The sequence below is a fragment of the Glandiceps talaboti genome, chromosome 4 (assembly GCF_964340395.1).
Source record: "Glandiceps talaboti chromosome 4, keGlaTala1.1, whole genome shotgun sequence".
Lineage (NCBI taxonomy): Eukaryota > Metazoa > Hemichordata > Enteropneusta > Spengelidae > Glandiceps > Glandiceps talaboti.
In genome coordinates, this window is record NC_135552.1 from 18,999,020 (window position 1) to 19,024,644 (window position 25,625).

Consider the following 25,625-nt stretch of genomic DNA (forward strand, 5'->3'; position numbering starts at 1 on the left):
TACATGATAAATATCTGTAGAATGGCCAGGTACACCAGGTATAAGGAGACTCCTACATCATGGCTTTTAGATAAACGGCATGGAGAAATACAATATGCTATATGTTTAGTGTTTACTCACACACTACTAAATATGTGATTTCAATGCACAAAGAAATATAATGTGCAATACACTTTGGAATAATACTTCGATTTGGATTGACTACTGCTGTTTTTCACGGCCTGCCTGTTTGATATTGCGGATTATGATTCAATTTTTTGGCTAATTTAATATCGGAACAGGAAAATTTGTTGTGTGTGCATGTGTCCACATCTGCTCATTTTGCTCATTCACTAAAAAAGAAGGGGTAAGACACTTTTTCTCCAAACCACATCGTCCTCATTCAAGGACGCAAAAGCTGTTACGGGCAAACTTGTCGGTATTTGTAAAGCCAGTCAATATGGCTGCTACGTTTTCTCCTTCATTCAAATGTATATTTTGAGGAGACCCAAATATGACGACTACTGTTTATTGATTATTTTTACGAAATTTTATGAAAATATAGACCAGAGTCAACTGTATGTTTGAGCCTGCTTTGACTCTAAAACTATATTATAAAAAATAAAGAAACTAGGAACAAGTATGATGTAAATGTGACTCATACATATTAATCTGATTTGGGCCTTATTATAATCATTTTCAGATTTCACAAGAATTGTTGCCTTATGCCCCTGATCAGAGTGCATGTTTGCTCTGTATGGTAGTATGACGGAATGTTTACTATCTGCATATCACTCAAAGTCAGATTGAAACTAATAACCTTCAGCTGAAAAATGAGTGCATCCTTGTAGTATTGCGTACTGTATTCCATTAAATGTACAGACATGTTTAAAATATACTTTGTTGTTCTAGTTAATCAAAAATTGCACCCTCTGTGGCGGCAATTTTGATATTATTCATAGATTTAGGAATTCATGTTTACGATTGTATGACAATCGTGCGTTCACCATTCTGTTGTGGATTTTTTGAAGATTTCCATCCAACATGAAATGTGAATCAGGTGCGAAAGAACGGAAGTGATCACTTAGTAACTACTTATCTGAACACACAAAGGATGAAAACAGTAATCTTGAATTATTGCTTTTACACAAAATCACACCTCTATCATTCTTCATTGGATTGTGTGTCTGTGTGTGTGTGGATACATACCTGTTTGTGTGGGTACATACACGCATGCGTGTACACATGCATTTCTAAGTGTGTCTGTATTTGTATAAAAACATATGCCAGTCATATTTATATATGTGTGTGCTTGTGTTGACAGTTGTGCAAGTGACAATATGAGGGACTGACACACCTGAAGCATCTCCTGCATCTGACATCATTACCCATCATGCATCATGTTGTCATGGCCACCCGACCGACACCCGGAGGCACAAAGATGAAGGCGACAGTGAGAGATGGTGACATGTTGTACATGGTGGTGGATTTTTTTTTAATGTTTTTTTTTTTTATGCACGAGTAAAACATGAAAGATAAAAAAGCATAGAGACAGATACAACATTGAGTTAGGTGTGTGTATTGTTTACATCATGCTGCCGTGCACTATCAGCACTGTGTGGGGGTTACTATGACTCAACCAAGCAATGCCAAGTACATAATTCAAATCAAATATAAAGCAATGCAACCATGCAGCATTCAATGCACAAGTTTGCAGGTGAACATCAACAGTTTCTTGCAAGTTGACATACAAGTTTAGTCCTCTTTCTTCCCCCCCCCCCCCCACATGATATAGGTACGTGTACATTGTACATTTACAGTCTTTGTCACAAAGCCAATGTAAGACTTTATAATTGAGTCTAGATAACCTGAGTTAAGATTGTAAAGTAAATATCATAGTACAATAACTATTCCTTCTAATTTGTCTGACTTCCCAGTGTTTTTCACTAAGGTTGGGGAACCCCCGGTAACAGAAAGGGAGAATATGGTAAAACTGGGACAGTTTCCCATACACATGTACATTATACCATATTATATTATAGCATTACCAATTCCAGTGAATTTTGTGACGTCATCGCTGTACATTATTACTGATAATGTACTCCGTTATTGGGCATCGCGGCCCCTGAACGAGCATAACAATACAAGCTTATTTGTTCTGTTTCTTCATACGACTAGGTATCTTTTCGAAATGTATGTTGTTACTTATGATTGTCGTTTCCACTGTTTAAAAATACAACGCATTCATGAAACAAATTTGTGTTCACAGCAGTTCATTGAAGGGTATATGTGTGTGTACGTGTACGTACGTGTGTCGCTATGATTAGTATTCAGCTTCCGGGCCGAACATGGCAGACGATGTTCAGCGCTGTGTATATTATACGTTGTTTTGCGTTTCTTGGTCTACAAATTCACTGAAATTGGCAAAACTTTAAAATAATAACAATAATGTACGTCCTCCCACTCAAGCAAACTTTGCACTCCATAATGGGCTCGGCTGTCGCCTCGCCCATTATGTCGTTCAAAGTTTGCTTTCGTCCATTATGGGCTGGGAGGGCGTACATTATTGTTTAAATATTAGTAGGGAACCCTGGTAAAATGACAAGGGAACGCAGGTTGATTTTACCTGCTTACTACCCTTCACAAAAACGCTGCTTCCTCTAAGAACTGTGTTAACTTTATTGTAAATCAGTTCTTTTTTATATTTAAGTCCTGAATGAAAAAAATAAATGTTTATCTGTGTCTTCCTCTAGGATGTATTTTATCATCATACTAATCTACTATGATTGATATAAAAATTAAGATACCTATACTACATTTAAGCTAAGTCTTGGAGTCAAAAACGCCAATCACTTCATACTTGTTAAAAATACCTTGGTTACCCCTCTGTCTACCATTACTATAGAATGTTATACTTCTTTACGTAGAAGATCCTAAATGGTCACTATGTTTTTATTTGCCTTTTATCAAAACATGAGGCATGACAGTTTTAAGTGGCCATATGGATAAGGATTTGGTATTTATTTTGGATTTTTTAATTTATAGAACTATTTTATCATGGCTTCCTACTTGAAAAATCAATGTGAAACAACATATAAATATTGATTTATAAATTAAAAATCCATCTTTAAATACCAAATCCTCATCCATATGATCACTGTCAACGTCTGCAATAAAATCCCATATGATGTGAATGTCACCAGATGTAAGCATGTCAATAGAACTACAAATCAAAAATTGGATGGAAAACATGGGATAAAAACACAATACAACACAATACAAAACTGTACTAAACTAAACTAAACTAACCGAGGGTTATTCAATTCTTGTAGTAAGTACCAGGGTACATATTATATATATTGCTATCCAAAGTAATGTTATTCCAGGCCTTTTACTTGAACACTAAATTATAAATCAAGGAAAAGCTAAGGACATTGTAAGGGTGTTGTCAATTTGTTAGTGTGCCATTTTTGTTTAGTGCATAAGCCAGGTTAAAATGAATCCATACACACCATAGCAGACATGTCCCAATGCAATTTGAATTGTTTACATGCATGTAATTGCATCAATCTAACAATTGTACCATGTGTCTTGACTCGTCTTGTCTCATTAAACTGAAAGATTGAACTGCTTTTAATTTGATTGGTTCACACAGAGTAGTGTTCCTTAAGTGTGATGAACGGTTTCAACAAATAGTATAAAAGAAACCTTTATACTTTGTATAAAGTTGATCCTAGTGTGGTATTTACCACTTACAATAGTTTGTTAGTATATTGACCACAAAATACAGGTTCCATGCTAATATTTCTGTTTCTGTATATTAAACCTTTAATATTTATTTTATAGGTATTATGGTTCTACAGTTTATATAAAAACATGTGTACAGCAATACATGATATGAAGTCTAATGTATAAACTATGGTGTCAATGCAGGTCAATGAAAGGGTATCACACAGAAAATGTTCATTTATATTACATTTTCTGAAAAAAAAGAAACTTTAAAAAACAACATAAAACTTTGAACAGTTCTTCTAGTTTTCCTGTTGATCTATAAATGCTGCTTACATTGTTCCTGTTTCAATATCACTATATAAAATGGTGGGGGGAGGGGACTGGTACTTTGTTGATTGGGGTAGTGGTGATGTGTTGATTGAGGTGGGTATGGGCTGAGTTGATTGGAGAGGGGTGGTCTGTGTTGATTGGGGTGGGTGGGTGGTCTGATTTGATTTGGTGGGCATGGGCTGAGTTGATTGGGGTGGGGTGGTCTGTGTTGATTGGGTGGGCATGGGCTGAGTTGATTGGAGAGGGGTGGTCTGTGTTGATTGAGTGGGCCTGGGCTGAGCTGATTGGGAGTATTGAGTGGGAGATGGCATAAGTTGATTGGGTGTGGAGTGGGTTGAATGGTCTCAGTTTGAACTTTTCTATGGGACATTTGTTACAGATTTAGCCAAATGCAAAATATAACATTACTTTATAACTGTTACAATAAAACATCACGTTTGCAAAAACATAGTCAAAATTGAATTACTCACCAGTTCTCTTCTGAGTTGGATAAAAAACTGTCTCCTTTTGAATGAGATTTTCACAATCTTGGCCCAGGAGAAAGTATTAATTTTCATGTTGTTTTGAAAAACAACGAGACCCGCTGATGTGACACCAAGTTGTATTTCAATGTTACTTTGGTCCTGGAGAAGACAAACCAAATCATATACAACAACTTGTCAGTTAACTTGCCAAGGATATTATATGATGCTTCTAGGTGATATGTTACTTGTATGTATGATAATTAGTACTATATACTGTGTATGGTATTTGGTTTATGTACATGTTGACGCAACACTGTCTACATATGGTGGGGAGATGTGTTAGCTAAGGTTTGGACACCGACGTGCATTGAGTTGTACCATCTACATTCGGTAGGAAGATGTGTTAGCTACCAATATTCCAAGCATGTCTTAGTTTTAGTCTGTAAGGTACGCCGTGACGGGGCGCCCTCAAACATCGGCCAACCCCTAACAGAGGTGAGAGGAGGCCGGTGAGGGCGAAACGTCACGACGTATCTTACAGTCTAGTCTTAGTTTGTGCAATCCCAAATTTGACCCCATCAAAGTGTATCAAGCTCTTAAACATGGATTAATGTTTCGCTAAAATGACGTAATAAACTTTATTTATTATGTCTGATGGTGTTCATGAAACTCATGTCTGTGAGTTTGCAATGCAACATTTGATATCTCAACTACAAATTATTTTGGCGTCAAATGTATTTGCTGTTGTCATAAATTGAGTTATAGAAGCAAGAGCTTCTGGACTGCTTTCAGACATGAGAGGTTTGGAAAGGTTATGAGAAGTCAGTCTTTCGTTTGATTTCAACAAACCAACTAGGATTTTTGATTCATGAAGTATTTGTATCTGTCAATTGTACTTGGCCAGGAAAGACGTTTATGCTTGGAACAGGTAGTGAGTGGAGATGTGTATCACAGCATGTGAAAATGTAGACAACACAAAAACACATTAGTAACTTGTGTATGCATGAAAAACATGAAAACATTTATATCAGTTAGAAACAACGTTTTCTTGTTTTTGTAAATTTCTTCAAAAATAATGTTTACTTTTCTCACAATTGACCAAAATATTTTGAAATTTTTTTTCATAAAAATTAATTTTGGACTGAGTTTTTACTATAAAGAAATATCTCTGCTAAAATTGATATTCCTAATTAGCTCTTTATAAAGGTCAGATTTTTTCAAACATCCCATTTTTCAATTTTCATATTTCAATTCTAAAGCAAAATAAATTGGTTTGAGATCTGAAAAGAAACTTTTGTTAGTATCATCATCATTTATAATATTTCAAAATATAAATATTGAATATGATTTGAGTACAAAAATTTAATTATCTGAAATTTGTACATTCTAACAATTTTCTTAATTTTTCCTGTTTGCATTGTAATCTTTGGAGAAAATGATGACTGAAAGGTACTGACTAATGCAATCCCAAAAGAGAGATGACTTAGAATTTAGATTGGTACATAAAGGACAGACAAGATACAGAGTTACGTCCAACATACATTACAGACTAATAGCCAACAATCCATAGATAACAAGATATATGTCAAAGCAAAGCTAGACAGTTGACAGTAAACAAACATGTTTTGAACAGTGGATTCACAGCAAACAAAGTCTTTACTTCTCACTCAAGGGAAACCCTAATCCCCATAAACAAACCAATTACAAATTTAGATGTACACGCATAAAGCCTATGTAATTAACATTAGCCCAATGTGCAGGAACGTGTTTGATACCATCCCTACTGGCTAATATTAATGCTATATGGGCTTCACGCTTATACACATAGTTTTGTAATAGGTGTCGCTTGCGCTCAATAAACAAGACTTTGTACAGATTTTTCTCATTGTTTTTTTTTGCATAAAAAGTTGACAGTAGAGTACAACATCCCCATCTTTTGACATTTAGACTAACCCCCCCCCCCCATCCTCCCACCCCTCAGTTTCACCCTACCACAACATAAGATAGAATGGTCTCATTGGTCTGTTTAATCCAAAGTGAGAAACAAAGCTTTTCTTTGCATGCATAGTTTAGATACTAGTACACATCAAGCAAACCTTTACACAGTTTAAACCACCGATGTACTATAAATCACGAAGACTTTACTTTGATACATGGACAAACAAAGGATAGAAAAAACAAATGAAATGTCAACCCGAACTCCAGAGTGCTACTAAGAGTAGAAAAAGACCTAGTGCTACCTAGTAACCTTGATACACTTTGCACTGTAAGTTTAGTCTAGATTATCACAAGTTACAGTTAGTTTTTAGATAAACTAGGATTATTTCAAGACCATTTATTAACCATGCCAATATTTCTATCCTTAAATTCCCCAAGATTTATCAAATGCAAAAACATTCAATTTAGTAGATCTAAAATGGGTCCATGCAAACACTACTAACGGAGACAAATATTAAAATGAAAATTAAAAATAACAACACACAACCAGAAGGAAGACATTGACATTCTAATATGAACTCAGATGAAACAAAAACTGACACAAAACAAACACGAAAATAAAAACAACGAAAATCGTGAGGTAGATAATATTAAGGCCGAAATAAAAAATATATACAATAAAATAAATATATAATGAAATATATGATCAATTCTTTGAGGGATTTGATAGTAATTAGTAGTGAAATATTTATAATAAGGAAACTTTAGAAAACAACAAAACACAAAATAAAAACACACTACTCTTGTTATTATTGGGGATAAAATAATCTACAGTTACACATTATCTCCAGACTATGCTAATATTGAATTTACATACGATACTTTCCTTAAACCAGGATTACGTTTACTCGGAACCAGAGCTAAGACTACAATACCTTGGCATGGTATGGTATGGTATGGACTATGTATGGATACCCATAACTAACTATCCATAACTAGTGCTAACTTATTAAAAACAAATGGGATAAGGATAAATGAAAGGTTAGTGGAAGCATTACATTACCAGCAGTGCACGGCTACTAAGCCCTAGGAGTTCAAGCAGCACATCCATGGCCACAGTGCTTACCCTTACCCTTGCATAGTGTAAATCAACACCATACATTTCTAACCGTTTGGCTTTGTCTAAGTAGTTATACTCCGCATCAGCTGGGGTTTGACCTCTGTAAAAAAACACACGCAAGTAGTAATGTATTAATATAACTAAATATGTACCAATCATTGTGCACAAACCCAGAAACATTGAGATGTTATTCCCCAATATTAGTCTTCGTTCAGCCAAGGAAAATACGAGTAACCTATGCAGCCTTTGTCACTACTTGTCTAGCACTCGTAGTGACAACCCTTATGTCACGAGTATTTTCTGGCTGAATGAAGAAAATTTTGGAGAATAACATATTATCCAATCAACCTCCTTTTTGAAATGTACATAAAAATGTTCCTCTGTTTTGTATCTGGTGAATAAACAATTCAATTCAATAATTATACCAGTGCCAGTAATATCAAAGGAAACTCATGGCAATTTTGAATGTTTCAACTCATATTTCAAACACGGCAAAACCAGTGACGTAGACACGTGTTGTCTGGACAATGACGCACGCTGTCGTGAGATAGAATGACCAGAGTATATATTCCATATTTTTTGTTCAACTTGGCTCATGCATGGTATAATACCGCATACATTGTACATGAGTATGTGAGTAGCCATACATGTACATAAAATCATGGGAACACATGTTTATATTTTTTGTGAAATTTGCCATTTCTGGATTGATGACTCATGGAATGCCAGCGTGGGTTCTCATAGTATTTCTATAATGTACTTGCAGTGTTTTCTGCTGCACTTTAGTATAAATACTACCACAGAGAAAAACAACAAACACTCATGAAACTCAAAGAAGCAGCTGAAGAGGTCATTAGACGATCTAGGAAGAGAATGTTTGAGTACGGTTTGTATGAAACAGACTGACAGCAGACAGAATCCCTCTCTCAATGTTGAAAAGTCTAGCAGTGATAATCAACAAAGACATTAAGGCTTAGTATTGTATGAATCATAATTCTAATCTAATGGGCAACACAGTTGATACACACCTATACACTTGGTAGACTCCTTCATTTCCTTTGATACCTGTTGTCAAACACATAATAAGTATTCTAGTCCCTAAGACAGACTTGACAATACAAGCACAGTGAGCTGACTATTCTGTGTATTACAACACAATTATAAAAAATGTAATAATTACATAATTACACATTATACCCTTGGGATTTTTCCTGTGACTTGGTGTAAAACTGTCAGACTTGACATTTACTACAAAGATCTTATGCAGTACCATGGAAATAATCAAGTACGCTGTGTAAAATCGAAATGATGCATAATCAATTTTATTGTCCTATTTTGAATTGATAAGTAGGAGAGAAAAAGGACTCAACTGCTAAAAAACTAGATGACTCCATAAAAGATTCTTGGTACCTGGTATAAAATATTACTTTATGCTAGAGAGTCAAAATAGGACAGGAAGTCACTGAAGCTCACCTTTAATAATTCATATGTAGTGTGCGTTGCACTAGCAACCATATCATTAGTATTTTAATGACATGCGTAGGTAGTAAAATTCTATTTCAGGGTATTGAGAATTGGATTACTGAATTATCTGTACAAAAGTTCAATACCTTTATACCCGATGTACGTCAAGTATGGCCAAAAACATCTAGGCAATGATTGCCATACCTTGGTATGAGTTCCTGTGATGATGATGATGTATCATACAATGTTACACTGATAAGACAACTCACACTGTGTATTTAATTTTCAAGGAATCAGAATTATGATGAAGAGGGAGTACTTCTATTTTAAATGTATTTCTATTTCACAACTGTACAACAGATGGATAAAAAATGTACCCAAACCAGGCTGACTTCTGATTAGGATTAAAACGTAGTTTGAAAAAAAAATTGGGGGGGGGGGGGGGGGGGGGGGGGGGCTGGAGATGCAGAATTATTGAAAAAAGATGGTTCAGAACAAAAGAATAATCTCATATAATCTTTATTAAGATAACACTAATGTGATAACCTGGGATTGAAACATGGCCCTTTAACAGAAATAGTCATAAGCAGAAATACATTGTAGATAAAATTACACAACATTATATTAATAACACCGGGTCAAAGTGAATGACGTACTAGTGGTATATACTTACACATGTGCTTTATGTAGTTCCATAAGTTCTTTTTCAAATTCTTCTGTTTGGCTTGGTATAAACCTTATATCTGCTAAATAGCCTGATTTATGTTCTTCTGGATCATAATCACCCATCTCAGCTGTCAAATCAACAAACAAAGAATTATTACTAATTATACGCCACCTCTCTCTAAAAGTCAAATTCAGTGATGCTCTGTCACAATGGGGTGAAAACTCTAACAGTAACATTATGACAGAGAAGACAAGTTTTAGAAATTTATATCCAAAGTTCCCAAAATCCTACAGACCATGGATACCAATTGGACATATTTCAGTGTACAGTATTGTGCCATTTTTTACTAGAACCCAAACTAATGTAAGTGCTCTCTTAAAAATGATGGGGGTGGGGGTGGCACTCCCATTACGATAAATGAAATGTTATTCATATATAGAAACTTCAGAAGTTTTCCATATACTATTGTCATACATTTCCTGTCATTCCTTTAGTAGTCTGAAGGCAAACATTGCTACACTGTGGTACAGATCTGAATTGCAACATTTTTTTGACATGTTTGCTACACTGTTAAAATTGCATTGCAACCATTTTTACATCTCCATGTATTACTACACAGTGATACATTGCTACATTGTGATACAGCATTACAACTGTTTTACATCTATTGCTGCACTGTGATACAGCATTGCAACTGTTTTACATCTATTGCTACATTGTGATACAGCATTTCAACTGTTTTACATCTATTGCTACACTATGATACAGCATTACAACTGTTTTACATCTATTGCTACACTGTGATACAGCATTGCAAATGTTTTACATCTATTGCTACATTGTGAGACAGCATTGCAACTGTTTTATATCTATTGCTACACTGTGATACAGCATTGCAACTGTTTTACATCTATTGCTACACTGTGATACAGCATTGCAACTGTTTTACATTTATTGCTACACTGTGATACAGCATTGCAACTGTTTTACATCTATTGCTACACTGCTTTGCAATGTGTCTACATGTGAAGGGTCATCATTCAATCATAACTCATGGGGTGAATGTAATATAGGTCTTTCAGATCCTACAACCTGAGTGCTTACATATCTGAGTGAATTTAGTAACTGTGATGTGAACTAGGATTCATCAGTTTTGTGCAGTTACAGTTTGAAAACATAAACTGGTTTGGAAATCTGGTTACCAGTACTTTTACTAAGAGTTCATTGAACATGTCTACTTGTTGACTGGTCATGGGGGCACTATCATACATCTGTTTCCTCAAGGGACTATGGGTCACCCCTGCACAGCTTGTTTCCAGAGAGCAAAACCTGAAGGAAACAGCCTTAGCATTTTATGTTGATATGACCCACATGCCAAGAGAAACTAATATATGGTGTGCCTCGAGTCAGACACGTCAAAGTGTGCTAAATATACCAGTTATTTGGATCAGACGGGGGATATGACATTCAAGGGAAAATGTTTGCTGAATATAGTAAAAGGTGGTTTTCAGTTTTATGGTATCCCAAGTGAAAGCTTTTCCATCTCATACATTACTTGCCTATTCATTGTATACTTTTTGCCACAGGCAATTTTACCAGGGCAACAGTTTGTACTTTAGCTTCTAATTGCACTTTTATATAAACATGATTACTTCCTCTACTTTACTGACATTCACATGCTTAATCCTGAATTTTGATAAGTTTTCTGGGAATAAACTGTGTAATCTTTGCTTACTTGTCTGACTAATATAATACGTGTAATGCTTTGAGAAAGCTAATCAGAGTGGTTAGAAAATTGAGTTTTCTTACTATTTACTAATACAAATATACGATGTCTGTACATATTAAATACAAACATGTGCTAGCCAGTGATTGTACTGGCTCATAAATTATTTCAATTTCTGGATTAGCTCAATGAAAAATGTCAGTATCCTACTTATAATGTGGTTTTGGAGGTGGAGGTTAAATAACACAGAAGGTCATCACATGTAAACTTTGTAGCACATGTCATCAAGTAAATAATGGCCATTAGATGACTATTTCACGATGTAAACACTCTTCTCTCACAAACATTTCTTTCCTGATTGGAACATTTCTCAGTGATTTACTTGACTTGTTTACAGTGACCCACATGTCGGGTTTAACTCAGCTATCAACAAAATGGACAAGTTACTTCCTGGACCACTCCTAACCAGCAGTAAAAAACAAGTGAATTTTGGCTACTGCACAAGAGAGACTTCCAACCCTTATTTTGTTAGGATGACTATCACAACAACCCAAATCAAGCTCTCTCACTTCTGATTAGGATTAAAATTTTAGGATGAAAACTGACTGTTTTGGCAGAGCTATGGAAAGAATTGGGCAAGAACAAAAAAAGATCCTTTGTAATCCTTATTTTATACACAACACTAATGCAATGATTCATGATAAGGGATTTTACATCTAATAGCAGATCTCGCGAGATATGCAAGTATGCCAAGCAACAATGGTTGTCAAATGTGTACGTGGCCAAGCTTTACAAGCCATAGCCATGTGCGATGACGTTGACAACAATAGTTTTGCTAAACGTTTGACACTTTCAGCATGACCACTCTCCAGTGGTTGCTATGGATGCAATAACTAACGCGGGATCTCGTGAGATCTGCCAAGAAACAAAAAATGGCTTATTGAAACATGACAAGTAAAAAATGAGATATTGTGTACAGTATTAAAAGTTAGTACCATGTAAAATCACTGTCTTCTATTGACAGGTTGATTAGCCCAAAGACTTTGCTATCTGAAAACTTAACATAATAGCTTGTCAATTCTGACAAACGACATTGTTATAGCAGCATAACCAAGTCTCTGGGCGACAGGTTGATGATGGACAACATGAAAAAAAGAAGTTCTCAAGATATTCATCTACACAACTAACTGATCAATTTACAATAGTAATATTTCAGACTAAAGCAAAACGAAATCAAAGTGAGAGTCGAGTCCGACAGATAATCCACACACCCAATTCTTTCATTGCATAATCTCCTGAGATTGGAAATTGAATTCCCATTCCTCACAAAAAAAAGTGAAACGGGCAATGTCTTGTAAAGTCAGTAACTAACTAACTAGGAGTTGCTAAGAATCATTGACGTAAAAGAAAATCAGTTTTGTAATGCAGTAATTAACCCGTTTCCCTTGAAAACATGAATTTTGATGTGCCATAAATATCCTTTTCATCATCAGCAATTCATTTTATTCCTTTGTGGAAATTGGCTATTATTAAGACATCTCCTGCCTGGAGGTGTTTCAACCTGATTTAATTGCTAAGTCTGAGTCTGGATTGTAGTCATGGCAACAGTCATGGCAACATTAATGTCCTTATATATCTGCACTTATTTTTTTCTTTTAATGTTTGCTTGAAGATGACAACTGTATAATATATTATTTACAACTGTATAATATATAACACAAAAGGAATGGCTTCGGCTAATTTTCAAGTAAACAGCTCATGAATTTGGGGAGTTAGACAAGATGAAAACAAACATATTACGAATTATTTCCCAGTAATTTGCCAAAGTAAAAATTTCAGCAAGTAGAAAGACTGAGTTTAAATACTAGATAGCATGCAAATAAAACCTTGTTCTTTAATATTTGGATAAACTATGGTTCCATGGAGAACTTGATGGATTTCAATGGATAACATCAGAGTCTACAACATTTCACTTTTACAGACCGGCGGTGTCGTTTATGCAAATTACATTGACAATAAGAGGTAACTTTCTTTTAAACTATTTAAAATCAAAATCTATTTGATAAGCTCCATCCATAGATGTTTGATATGGTCATTCTTTGCTCAAAGCATTGTAAACAGAAAGTTTTATTTTTGTTTATTGTTTGTTCTTGTATACTTACCTTGGACAGCGTAGGATGCCAACAATGCACCAGTGTGAAATGAACAAAGTAACCTGGTGATACAAATGAAATAGACAACATGGGCCATCAATAAAGATACCCTATTAATATAAAGTACATTTCCAAATCTCTACTGGAAATATATTTATCATTCTTTCTTTCCATTTTTCATCCTTCTCTCAATGTTATAATAATAATATAATAATAAATAATTATTTCATTCGTCATGTAAAATATGAAATTTCCTTTGCATTGACAGGAACTACATAGACACACAGATTTACTCCAATAATGAATCCATGAAAATTAAAGATTACAATACGTACAAATAAATACATTTAGCAGAGATTACATGTTATTAATAAGTTGAATTGATCTTGGCACCAAACTAAACTTAAACCTGTTTGTACATGCATGTGGTACTCTGGTACTTTTATGTTCTATAAGATTGGCATAAAAAATTAAGACAAACTTCCGAATAAAATACACTATATATGGAATGCAGAATACATCACACTTTCATTTGATCCAATGAAAGCTGTTGTCTCATACTAGTACAAGCCATAAAGGTATCTCCATTTCATCCCACATTCATATTTTGTCTACTTGTAGGCACTTGATGCTATCACAACATTTAACCTGTCTGTTTTGCCTGTAAGAAAACACCCTTCACTTTTCAGTCTCTTGTCTATAATTCATGCTACAACTGCTGACATCAAAGCATAGATGAACAGAACCTGTTACAAACTGCGGAAGTAAACAACTGAATTGGATTAATAACACTTGGCAGAGCATGTTGGAAGTACAGAGACTTGTATTACATTTCATCATTTGATAAGAACAGTTGTATGACCTCTTTACATTACAGTTCACATTCACAAACAAATTTGGCATTTCCTGCACACATAAAGAGGCCATAAAACTGTTCTTATCAAACCATGAAATGTAAAGTCTCTGCTTTTCCAACATGCTGTGCCAAGTATTATTAATCCTGTTTGTAACAGGTTTCGTTCATCAATGCTTCGATTATGGCGGCATTTGTATGTTTGCGGCTTCTCAACTCACCTTCCTTCAACTATGTCTTTTTTGAGTTGTAACACATACTGATACCGTGTATACTCCTCTTGAAGTTTACTGGGATCAGATACAAAGAACTTTACACGAAAATAAAAGTAATAGGGAGCATCTACAAAAAAAAAAGAACGCAAAAATAATTACATTTTAACTCAATTCAGATGTAGTCTAGTCCCTATACGGTATTGTTACGATTTATACCTCCACTCACGACCATGTTAGCATCCAGACTAATTCAGATGTTGAGAAGGAATTCATTCATTTGATATACACTAGCTAAACTGTGGAAGACTTCCTCTATGATTTGGTAACTAGCCGGATAGTCTTCTGTGCATGCAGAGTAAAATAAACTATAGTCCTTGAAATATGTAGGTTTAAATTAGATCTTCACAGCTGATTCATGTGGTTACACTTTAGTGGTACGTGTTGTCATGCACAATTTGGTTGCCTGTGGGTACAACTGTTCTAACGTCTGGAAGCATTGATCAATCCCTTTGTGCACAAAACAAACAAACTCATACATGTATGTATGTAATCCTGTGCAAGATATTTCTTTACACTGAATACCATATCAATGATTACATCTCTGGGAAACTAAGTTTTGATTTCCTTCTTTAGTGCTCTGAATGGCAATGCCATACATCTCTAGGAAACTGAGATTTGATTTACTTCTTTAGTTGTCTGAGTGGCAATGCCATCTCTAGGAAACGAAGTTTTGACTTGCTTCTTTAGTTGTCTGAGTGGCATATAGACTGTCAGATACACCGTGTGTTGTTCAGCCCTATCAGGCTTCTCAACGATGCAGTTGATAGTGTTGCATAAATGTCATATCTGACAGACTACGAGGGACACTGTCCTGCATCAAATACCATACACTGGTTAAATCTCTCTCTCACACACACACACTTACTTTTAACTTGCTTCCGTAGTGATTTGAGTGGATCTAGCCACCTCATATTATCTGGGTCTGTGTCAGTGTCAGCAAATTTCAAACCAAAATAATCCCTTTCTAATAAATCAAGGAACTTGAATGAAGACTCTAGCAGTGCATCTCCTTTGGCTCGTCTCTGTATAAAAGAAAAGAAAAAAATGAAAAAAAGAACACTTTAATATTTTCATTTATGAACAGAGATGATTAAATCATAGGTTAGGAAGACATAATGATGGAAAATGTGAAAAACTCCTGCCATGCATGTATACCACAATAAATTGTCAGTAAATTCAAGTATACACATATACGAATTACTTTCATTATTTTGCCTATAATTTCAATCAAGTTTCATGAATGTCCAACTATACAGGTCAAGTTGATCAAAATTTATACTGTATTTCGTAGACATGGGTCTCAATAGAGCTATTCCCATGGCATCATCGATACTATGGGAATAGTCCAGTTGCAACCCAAGTCATACATATGCACATGTACAAATACATGGACATGCTCTATTCAACGACGAGTAGATGATTTCATTCACTTCAGTCTCAAATGCACATTTGTAGATAAAATCTACCTCAATTTCCATCTCTGTGTTTTCCCCCAGTGGTCCTCATCAAAAGTTACTCTTACTTGCTAAGATATTATCAATGTAATTTACCATATTTTCTTTAATCCTATTATCAGTAAGGTAGACAAACCATTTTAATTCCACATGCATGTAATACAATGTACATGTTCTTTGTATCACCATTATCATTATGGCTTGCAATTTTATATTTCAATCATAATTACAAATAGTGCAAATATTATAAGGCTTTTAGTAAAACTAAGTATCCACCTGTCTACTAGCTTGATTCATGACTCCACCTGTCCAATAGTCTAGTTGTCTTGTTCAACATGATAGCAAAATCACAAATGTGGTCAGAAGATACGTTTACAATGTAGGTTTATATCACCACTGCATAAATGAAAGGGCTCTGGCTATGGCAAGAACAGATTACAGAATCACTGGCCATTTTGAATACCATAAAACTTAGACTCTCTCACCAGTCCTCGGGAGCATAGCTTAACGGGCTGTTTTGTATGTATCGATATCTACCGAATATTATTGTATCTTGAATGTCTTTGAACCGACTACATAGGGCTAATCATTTGCTGATGTGTTACTGCGATGCTCTGCGTTATTGTGATGCAGTAACATGTCAACAAATGATTTAGCCCTATGTAGTCGATGAGGGCCGACAGTACAAGGATAGTAAAGAACAATAATTATGTGGTAGCTATCAGTACATACAAAACAGCCCTTTTAGTGATGTTCCCGAGGACTGTGAGAGAGTCTACATGAAACCTTGACTGGTGAGAGAGTCTACATCATTACATGAAACCTTGACTAGTGAGAGGGGAGAGTACTGTGCCTGTCAACAGATTTAAACTCATGGTCAATGTAACCCGATGATGTACAATTTTCTTCTGATACATTTATTAACAGCTGTTCAAAACCTGCACTCTAATGTCAGTACATTTTACCATTTAATGTACTCAAGGGAAAGTCACTTGCATTCAAACAAAAATGTTTTTCTTCAATGACATTTAAGCTAGTAAGCAATATTACATAACATATTTTTCATTTCACATTAATTTTTATATTGATTGTAAGAAGGTTACTGCATACTTAATCTACATTGTTTGTATTTTATCTTCCAACTCATAAATTTTACAACTATTTGTTGTTCTTATATGAGAGTCAACAGTTATATACATGTACAATACACTGATATAGAGTTGATTATTGTGATAGTGATATGAATACAAAACTTATTACCTGACAGACTCCCATGATGCCCCCCCCCCCCCCCTCCCCCAATATGATGCGCTAGTGCAAGTGTGGCATACTCGGGGTATTTGCACAAGTGCTTGCAGTGTTCTGTGTGTCCATAAAAGTGCAGCACAAAACACTGCAAGCATGAGTGCAAATATCCCTGAGTAGCCACACTGGAACTCACATGGAATGGGGGTTCTGTTATTATTACATGTTTATCCGAAACAGCAAATTTCCTCTAGAGTTGTCATTAGTCTTGAATTTGATACTTACTGTCAGTATGCAGTAACAATATGAAAACATGACAAGCACAAACTGTAACATGATACAAGTATATTAAACAGTGCCAACATTTTGATATCAAGTTGTAAAAACTTCTACTATAGCTTTTAGACAATGTTGTCTTAGTCTGGCATTGGGTCACAGGAAAAATTGTATTCTGGCTGGTGAGAATGATGCCAACGTAGTTTCAAGTCATCTCTAACTCCTATACTTTTAGGTGATGTCTCAGTCTGGCATTGCGTCAGCACAAAAATAATATTCTGGCTAGTGAGAATGATGCCAACGTGATATCAAATCATCTCTAACCCGAGATCTTGAGATCCAATGATGGATATCACTACAGTAATGTTGTCTATACTTCAATAAAAACACTTTTTTTTTAAATGCACTTTTGATTCTGAGTTCCATCTATACTTCAATACAAATATTTTTTTTTTTAAATGCACTTTGAATCTGAGTTCCAATATTTGACTATTTGTATCAAACAAATTATTCAAATTCAATTTGTAATAATACTCATACATATTGATTGCATAAATGAAATATGGAATGGTAATTCATAAACCATATTATCAAAATCCATTTACTAACCTACTACATAATAATTATGTCACCCACTACATTATGTCTGAAATTTAAGCTAAATGTAGCTTTCATCTCAATATATGATGGATGAAACTATTTCACAAAACAATAAATTTATCTTATGTATGCACATTTGATTTCCACTATGATTAAAACTGTCATAAACCAGAATGTCATTTAAATGCCAAGTGAAACAAGGTCGGCTGGTGGTGTACATAAAACAGAAAACAAAGGGCACTCCACCTGTAGCTAAACACAGCATGTTATGACTTGTGACTTTGAGAGGTCACCTTTCACTGACCATGTTCCTAACATTCTCTGCAAGGATAGTATTTAGATGAAATCAATTTTAACCATCGCCCAATATTGTCTGCAAGGACAGTTGTCAATATTAAACCATATAGCCCCACATTCTCTGCATGGATAATTTTAAATGAAAACAATTTTAATCCATAACCCCACATTCTCTGCAAGGATAGTTGTCAATTTTTTTACCATAACCCCACATTCTCTGCAAGGATAGTTTTAAATAAAATCAATTTTTTCACCATAGCCCCACATTCTCTGCAAGGATAGATGTCAATTTTAAACCATAACCCCACATTCTCTGCAAGGATAGTTTCAAATGAAATCATTTTTTATAACCATAGCCTCACATGTCTTGGCAAGGATAATATTTGGATGCAATAAATTTTTCCACAGTCTCACATTCTTGGCTATTTCCTGTGACCTTCAAAATAAATCCTGTAAATTACAAATAACCTTCCACACACCACTGTGAATATAATAATCCTAACATAAACTATTTCATACTTTCTCACGCTTAATTGAAATGTTGTACCCTACATTTAGTAAATACACTCTCCCACAGTAAATCATGTATAAGAACAGTCTAAGCATGTCATTCACTTGTTTCTGCTACAGTAAACAGTCAGAATCCATCAGATTTAATAATTGAAGTGTCACAACCTTGGAATAAATTTCATATTGTAGCTGTAACCAATCTCCAAGGGCTATCACAAGTGATGGCAGAAAGGAGATCGGAGGGGGCATAGGTTGAGTCATAGCAGTCTATCTATGTGATAATGTAATATTACTAGGTTGACCATTTCTATAGCTACTTCAATTTTATACAGCACCTGATCCAGCACTGAAATTTCCTGTCAGAACTATACTGATAAAAGAAGACTGAAATGAGAATGTTTGCTTTGACAGGGTCAATGAAACCAGAGGTCCTGCTGATTTGGTGTAAATATTGGCCAGACTAAGTATAGGTCATGGACTGACCAGACTAAGTGTAAGTCATGGACTGACCAGAATACCAATGGAATTGTTATAACCTAAAACCATAGAAAATTCTGGAGGGGTTTATTGGAATAAGCATCATCTGTGTAAAGAAGACAGTACATGTATCTATATATGTGGGATAGTGTATATTAACCTAAAACCAACAACTAACACCTGGACAGGTTGATTACTATTACCATATGTCTGTACAGCAAAGAAGTACACTGAGTTTACCAACATAAAGCCACTAATACAGATGTAGTGGAGAGGAGGGAGGGAGTAGTGTTCAAAGATTGAGTACTGCCTGAATCTGTGCAGCAAACCAGTATACGTGTACGTGTACATACAAATGTAAACTTACAAAAGTACAATAGTCTAGTGTCACCCCAACCTGGATCAACTTCAGTTTTGCTAATGTTTTGTTCATTATTGAAAATATCATATAATTTCTCATGTTTACAAAAAATTCAAAGAATTCATAAATTTACACACAATCTCATTTTCAATTTGTTAAGGACTTGTTGAAAACTAAGATAAGAATAATCCAAACCAGACACCTAGAAACTATCATACCCTGATATCTTGAACGTTAATGAGTTCAACCACATCAACTGATAACACCCGCATGTACATCTAACTTCTCTAAATAATTCATCTACACGTGTACATGTATCTCCATCTAGGGATGTGATGACTTCAAAAACTAAACAAACATAAGTTCAACATGTAGTAAAGTCAATTTCAGTAAAGACTTACTTTCCTTGGTATTTTCATTTGTACATATGTAGCATGTGGTATTCTTCATATTATTACATATGTACCAGAGATTACTTGCACTGGTGCTGTGCATGCACATACTAGTGGTATTTGCATTGCCGTGCAACATCAAAAACATTATTGCATACCTGCATGCAAATGATATGCAAATGAGGACACAATCGTTCATTCTACTAGTACTATGAAAATGCAAGTGCATGATTGCATACTGTTATTTTTACGGAAATTTGTTGTTGCAGATAAACATATGTAATAGTAACAGAACCCACATGAGTGCCAGTGTGGGTACTCTGGGGTATTTGCACTCATGCTTGCAGTGTTTTCTGCTGCACTTTCATTCACTATACTCATGAAAGTACTGCCGCAGAGAACACTGCAAGCACTCGTTCAAATACCCCAAGTACTCCACAGTTGTACTCGCACATCATGGGGGTTTGTCATACTATTTGTCCACAACATGTAGTCTAGTACTATCCTCATCAAATCTTTCAGATCTAATAGAGACCACAACATTGGCATCCAGACTACCCACAAGAAAGCTGTAAGACACAGTCACCACTTCAGTAACTGTTGATCTAACATTAGGAAGGGCGTGTCCCCTCTTGAAGGCAGAACTTCTATAAGAACTAAAGATTATGAAAATAGTACCTTCTGACATTAAGATATATCATTTACAAACAAAGTACTTGAATCTGTATCAATTGCAATTTTCATTCATCAGGTGGGGGCTCTAAACATAGCAAAGAACTCAGAGCCCATGATATTTAACAAGATGATTCACAGCCACCATTAAATTGTACATGTACAGGAAAAGTAAGTTACACATGAACTAGGCAGCCACACCCATGATGATACACTTCCTCAGGACAACGACACAGATTTGAAGACAGTTTACAACTGGGTTTCATTGACCGACCTACTTCTAATAATCCCCTAATCACGATTTATGGACTTTTTATCTATCCACAGACATAGCCAGCCACTTGTGTAAATTTCCACTTTGAAATGTATAATGATCTATACGTATAACACACACACAGTCTAGCCTCACTGTGTCCAAAGGTTCCACCTCATCAAAACAGGGTGATGCGTACCTGTGTGTGTGTGTGGAGATATCCACACCAGGGAAATTCACCAACAAATTCATACTGTTACATCATCCATATTACACACAATAGTTATGAACATTCACAACTTGGAAAATCATGTTTTCAACTAAATCTTGTGATTTACATCTGGGGGAGTACAGAATTCACAGTGTTGTAACTGTTGCCTAGCTTTTAGTTCAGAGACTTAAGGTCTTTAATGTCTAGCATAACATGGTCTAGATACATGTAGCTAGAGGTAATTAGACCAATGAAGAATCTCTAGGCTACCTAGCTCCCAAGCCTAGCAACTAATAATTATGTCCATACAGTCCCTCTTCATCATCTAAAGAAATACATGAAATAATATGCATATACACAGAAATGCCCAAAAAACTATGATCATCGCATGCTTGTTTCATATAGGCTGTTATCCTTCAATAATTATAAGCCCATTGTACAACTGTCGACACCAGACCATGGACGAATGGAACCTGTTACAAACAGAGAAAGTAAACGCCTGAATTGGATTAATGACATTTGACACAGCATGTTGGAAGTACAGAGTCTTGTATTACATTCCATCATTTGATAAGAACAGTTGTATGGCCACTTTGCATAATACTATATTAATAGTTCATGTTCACAAACAAATTTTCAGTTCCTCTGGCATTTCATGTACATATAAAGAGTCCATAAAACTCTTCTTATCAAACCATGGTGTGTAATACAAGTCTCTGATGTTCCAACATGCTGTGCCAAGTGTTATTAATCCAATTCAATTGTTTACTTTCCCTGTTTATAATAGGTTACAGTGTCCACAAGGTCTGATGTCAGCAGTTGTATTTGGGCCACCTTCATTTTAATTAAGAATGATTAGTGACCGACTCTTTTCATGTGAATATATTTAGGTATTAACAGTTTAGGATATGAATGCATGTCTCTTCACACTTGTGCTACTTATGTATGAGGAACATATTTGTAATTCTATTTCCATGCTTGTCAAAATAAACTACATTTCAAAGATACAAAGTTAGCACTGTAACATATCTTCCCCTGTCCCAATGCATATCTTACATAACATAACATAACCTAACCTAAGGAAAGTGTGTTTTGAGTTATACCACCAGATGAACAAACAAACTGTGTGCAATCAGGCATAATGTACCAGAACTCAAGTACTGCACACTGAGATACTTGTACACACAGATGGACTTTACTATAGGGATAATTGGCACACATAGAAAATATACAATATTTGTAAATTGCTCGTATAATTTACTTTTTTTACGAAAAACTGATTTATCATTATCAGATAACAGTCAAAATAAACACACTGCCATTACTGTATGTCTTCTTGTAGGTGCACCAAATCTAAGACAAACCATTCCAGTATATGTAGTAGTAGTACTGGTGTATCTCAAAAGAGATGTATTATACATACAATTGTAAGCCTACCTGAAGTCTTGAATGACAGCAGACACAGCGATCTTAACTGCCAGTTTGATTTTTTTAAATTTGGCTCATTAGATGGATGAGCAAATTTTTTTAAAATGGCAATCAATAGGTAGTAAAGACCACAGGTAGGCTACATTGTAACTGTACATGCCATATCACTTAACAGTTGCGTGTGACCCTGCACCGCAAGGAGACTTTCGCACAAAAATAAGATTTCTTTTCCATATATAACGTTCTGAATTGTAAATATGGAGAGCACTGCAGTCAGCTCATTTGGAGTATACTAAGCAATCTGGGACTTCTGTGTGTGTGCCCTTAAATGTCCTCAAATTAAATTTACTCACTATTACCTCATGACTTGAATTCATTATTTCTTTTGAAAGTAGCGCATGAATTGAGATTTAATACCATTGCAACACAGATTCACTTATTCTTATTTGGTCCAATAAATACAAATATTCTAAATACTGTTTTGTGCAGGAGATCTTTCTGAAACTAGCACATAAATTGAGATTTAATATACCATTGCAACACAGTTTAACCAATAATATTCTAAATACTGTTTTGTGTGGGAGATCTTTTTGAAATTCAGCTCATAAAACCAACATTAATACAATTCTATACAGTACACTGCTTGAGTTCTGAGAATAACCGGTGAGTTTTGAGTTCATCGACATCTTAACAGATGGCTGTTAAGAGAAACCCCAGATCATTACTTCTATACATGTATGTCGTTTCCCCACAATTACTAAATCCTTAATGCACCAGGACATGTGGAAATCAAACCAAATTCTGTTATAAAATTGCTAAACAACTGTATCTAAACTGACATTGTAATGATCTATTAACTTGTCTAAGGTCTGCTTACCAATGCCATGCCAAGAATCTAAATGAACTGTGGCAAACCAACATAGGGTTGGATATACTGTGATTTTATGGTCATGACTGCTGTTACTTAACCTTTAATGGGTTAGCGGGGAGAACACCAGCATAGGAAATAAAGACCTTTCTGTAGTCAGTGAGTCTTACAAGTAATTTCACCCTTTTACTTTCATTTATGTCATGTGTATTTACAAAGAAATGGCTTTCTGTAATCAAAACTGTGTCTGTCATATTTACACATACAAAAGAAGCAATAACTAATAGGATGCACAATGTGTCACCTGGGAGTCATTTTTTGACCAAACAGTGCTTTAATACTTGGATATGTGCATAGCATCACCTAAGGCCCCACAAAAAAAAAAAAAATTGTTTCTGGTCAGCACGTACATCACTTAAATACCCTTGTGTCTATCTTTTGTGTGTGTGTGTGTGTGTGTGTGTGTGTGTGTGTGTGTGTGTGTGTGTGTGTGTGTGTGTTTGTCTAGCCCATGCAGTCTGCAGATCCTGTGGGAAGCACAAAAATAACCCACCCCTACTTCAGTGAAGACACCTGCAGAGCCAATCATGAACAAGCAAATGACATCTGCCCCACATACACACTTTCTCTAAAGTACTAAATAAAAAGAACAGTAACTGCCATACGTAGTAGCTTGAGTGACAGGTTTGTTGCGAATAAAATTTTTTTTGAAAGATTTGTGTCTTTAGACAAAACAATTTTTTTTTGATACTACATGTACATTGTAGGTCAGTACACTGTAGTAGGTGATCAAACCATTCCATCCAGGGTATACACATGATATTGTAAAGTTTGATAGTGGCATTGTAATTTGTACATGTACATGTACAATCCCAGGCTAGAGACTTACAAAAATGCACAACCTTGCTGTGGTCCTTAATACAACAGTACATGTATCTCATTCAAGCTATGGATAATATAGAGATTGGGAACCATTGTAACAAGTCTGTGGGCTAGCACTACACATTGAAATATGACTATGAAAACACAACAATACCCCAACAGAACCAATATGGGGTGGGGGAGTGGGGGCGGCAACAAATTAAAGGATTTTCTCCAGATGACAACATCAATGCTATTAACCATACATGTACAACCGTTAACGGGGAAGTAAAGCGTTTCAGCTACTTGTCCCGTTCAATTAAAACGTTCATATCAGGTGTAAAATAACAGTGTTTGATTATCAACCCAGTACGCAGTCTCAATTTGTAAACAATGTCGCCAGCACCGGAAACCCGTCTGTGTCACAATTAGACTGGAGTCAAATATTATTGATACTTCATTGACAGTTAGTGATCAGCCCAGGTCTACCCTTCCCGCTCTTTTACCCGTCAAAAATCAAATCAACATAAACTAAACCAAACCAATGAAGTGCCACTTCCATGACCATAAATAAAGTGGACTAAAAACAGGAGCTCTCATTCACACTCTCACTTCTACGTCCATCGTAATACATTTAGCATGATGGAAGGACATAAACTAACGAGTGTGACTTCACTCGGGAGGCAATACCGTCGAGGAAAAACAGTTTCAGAAGAACTCGGTCAGCTCCTCGTAAGCGATATCTTACGAAATGGCGGAAACAAACTCACTGGTGATATTCCTCGTGGAGTACTTACATTAGTGGCGAAGAAGTACAAGTTTTCGAGATATGGGGTGCACAATATATGGAAACGATATGTCAAGAATAATGCCTGCGCAGTTGTGGCTAAAGAAACAACATATACGGGTAAACTGTCCCAGAATGACATTGCATACCTCGAATCATTGAAGACAGATGAACCATCAATATCATACAAGGAAATGAAACAGCAACTGACACAGTTTTCAGCGACGAACGT

General features: G+C 35.5%; 1 protein-coding gene across 1 annotated transcript in view; it reads right to left on the reverse strand.

Moving 5' to 3' along the window:
• Positions 1-25,625, reverse strand: part of LOC144433559 (tyrosine-protein phosphatase non-receptor type 4-like) — a 60,048-nt gene that overhangs the window by 19,032 nt on the left and 15,391 nt on the right. Inside the window, exons 3-9 of the mRNA XM_078121879.1 lie at positions 15,567-15,723; positions 14,648-14,768; positions 13,583-13,635; positions 9,701-9,821; positions 7,507-7,663; positions 4,512-4,664; positions 1,337-1,354 (exon numbers count right to left, since the gene is read on the reverse strand). Of these exons, the coding sequence (XP_077978005.1) occupies positions 1,337-1,354; positions 4,512-4,664; positions 7,507-7,663; positions 9,701-9,821; positions 13,583-13,635; positions 14,648-14,768; positions 15,567-15,723 (780 nt within the window). The remainder of the gene's footprint in view (positions 1-1,336; positions 1,355-4,511; positions 4,665-7,506; positions 7,664-9,700; positions 9,822-13,582; positions 13,636-14,647; positions 14,769-15,566; positions 15,724-25,625) is intronic.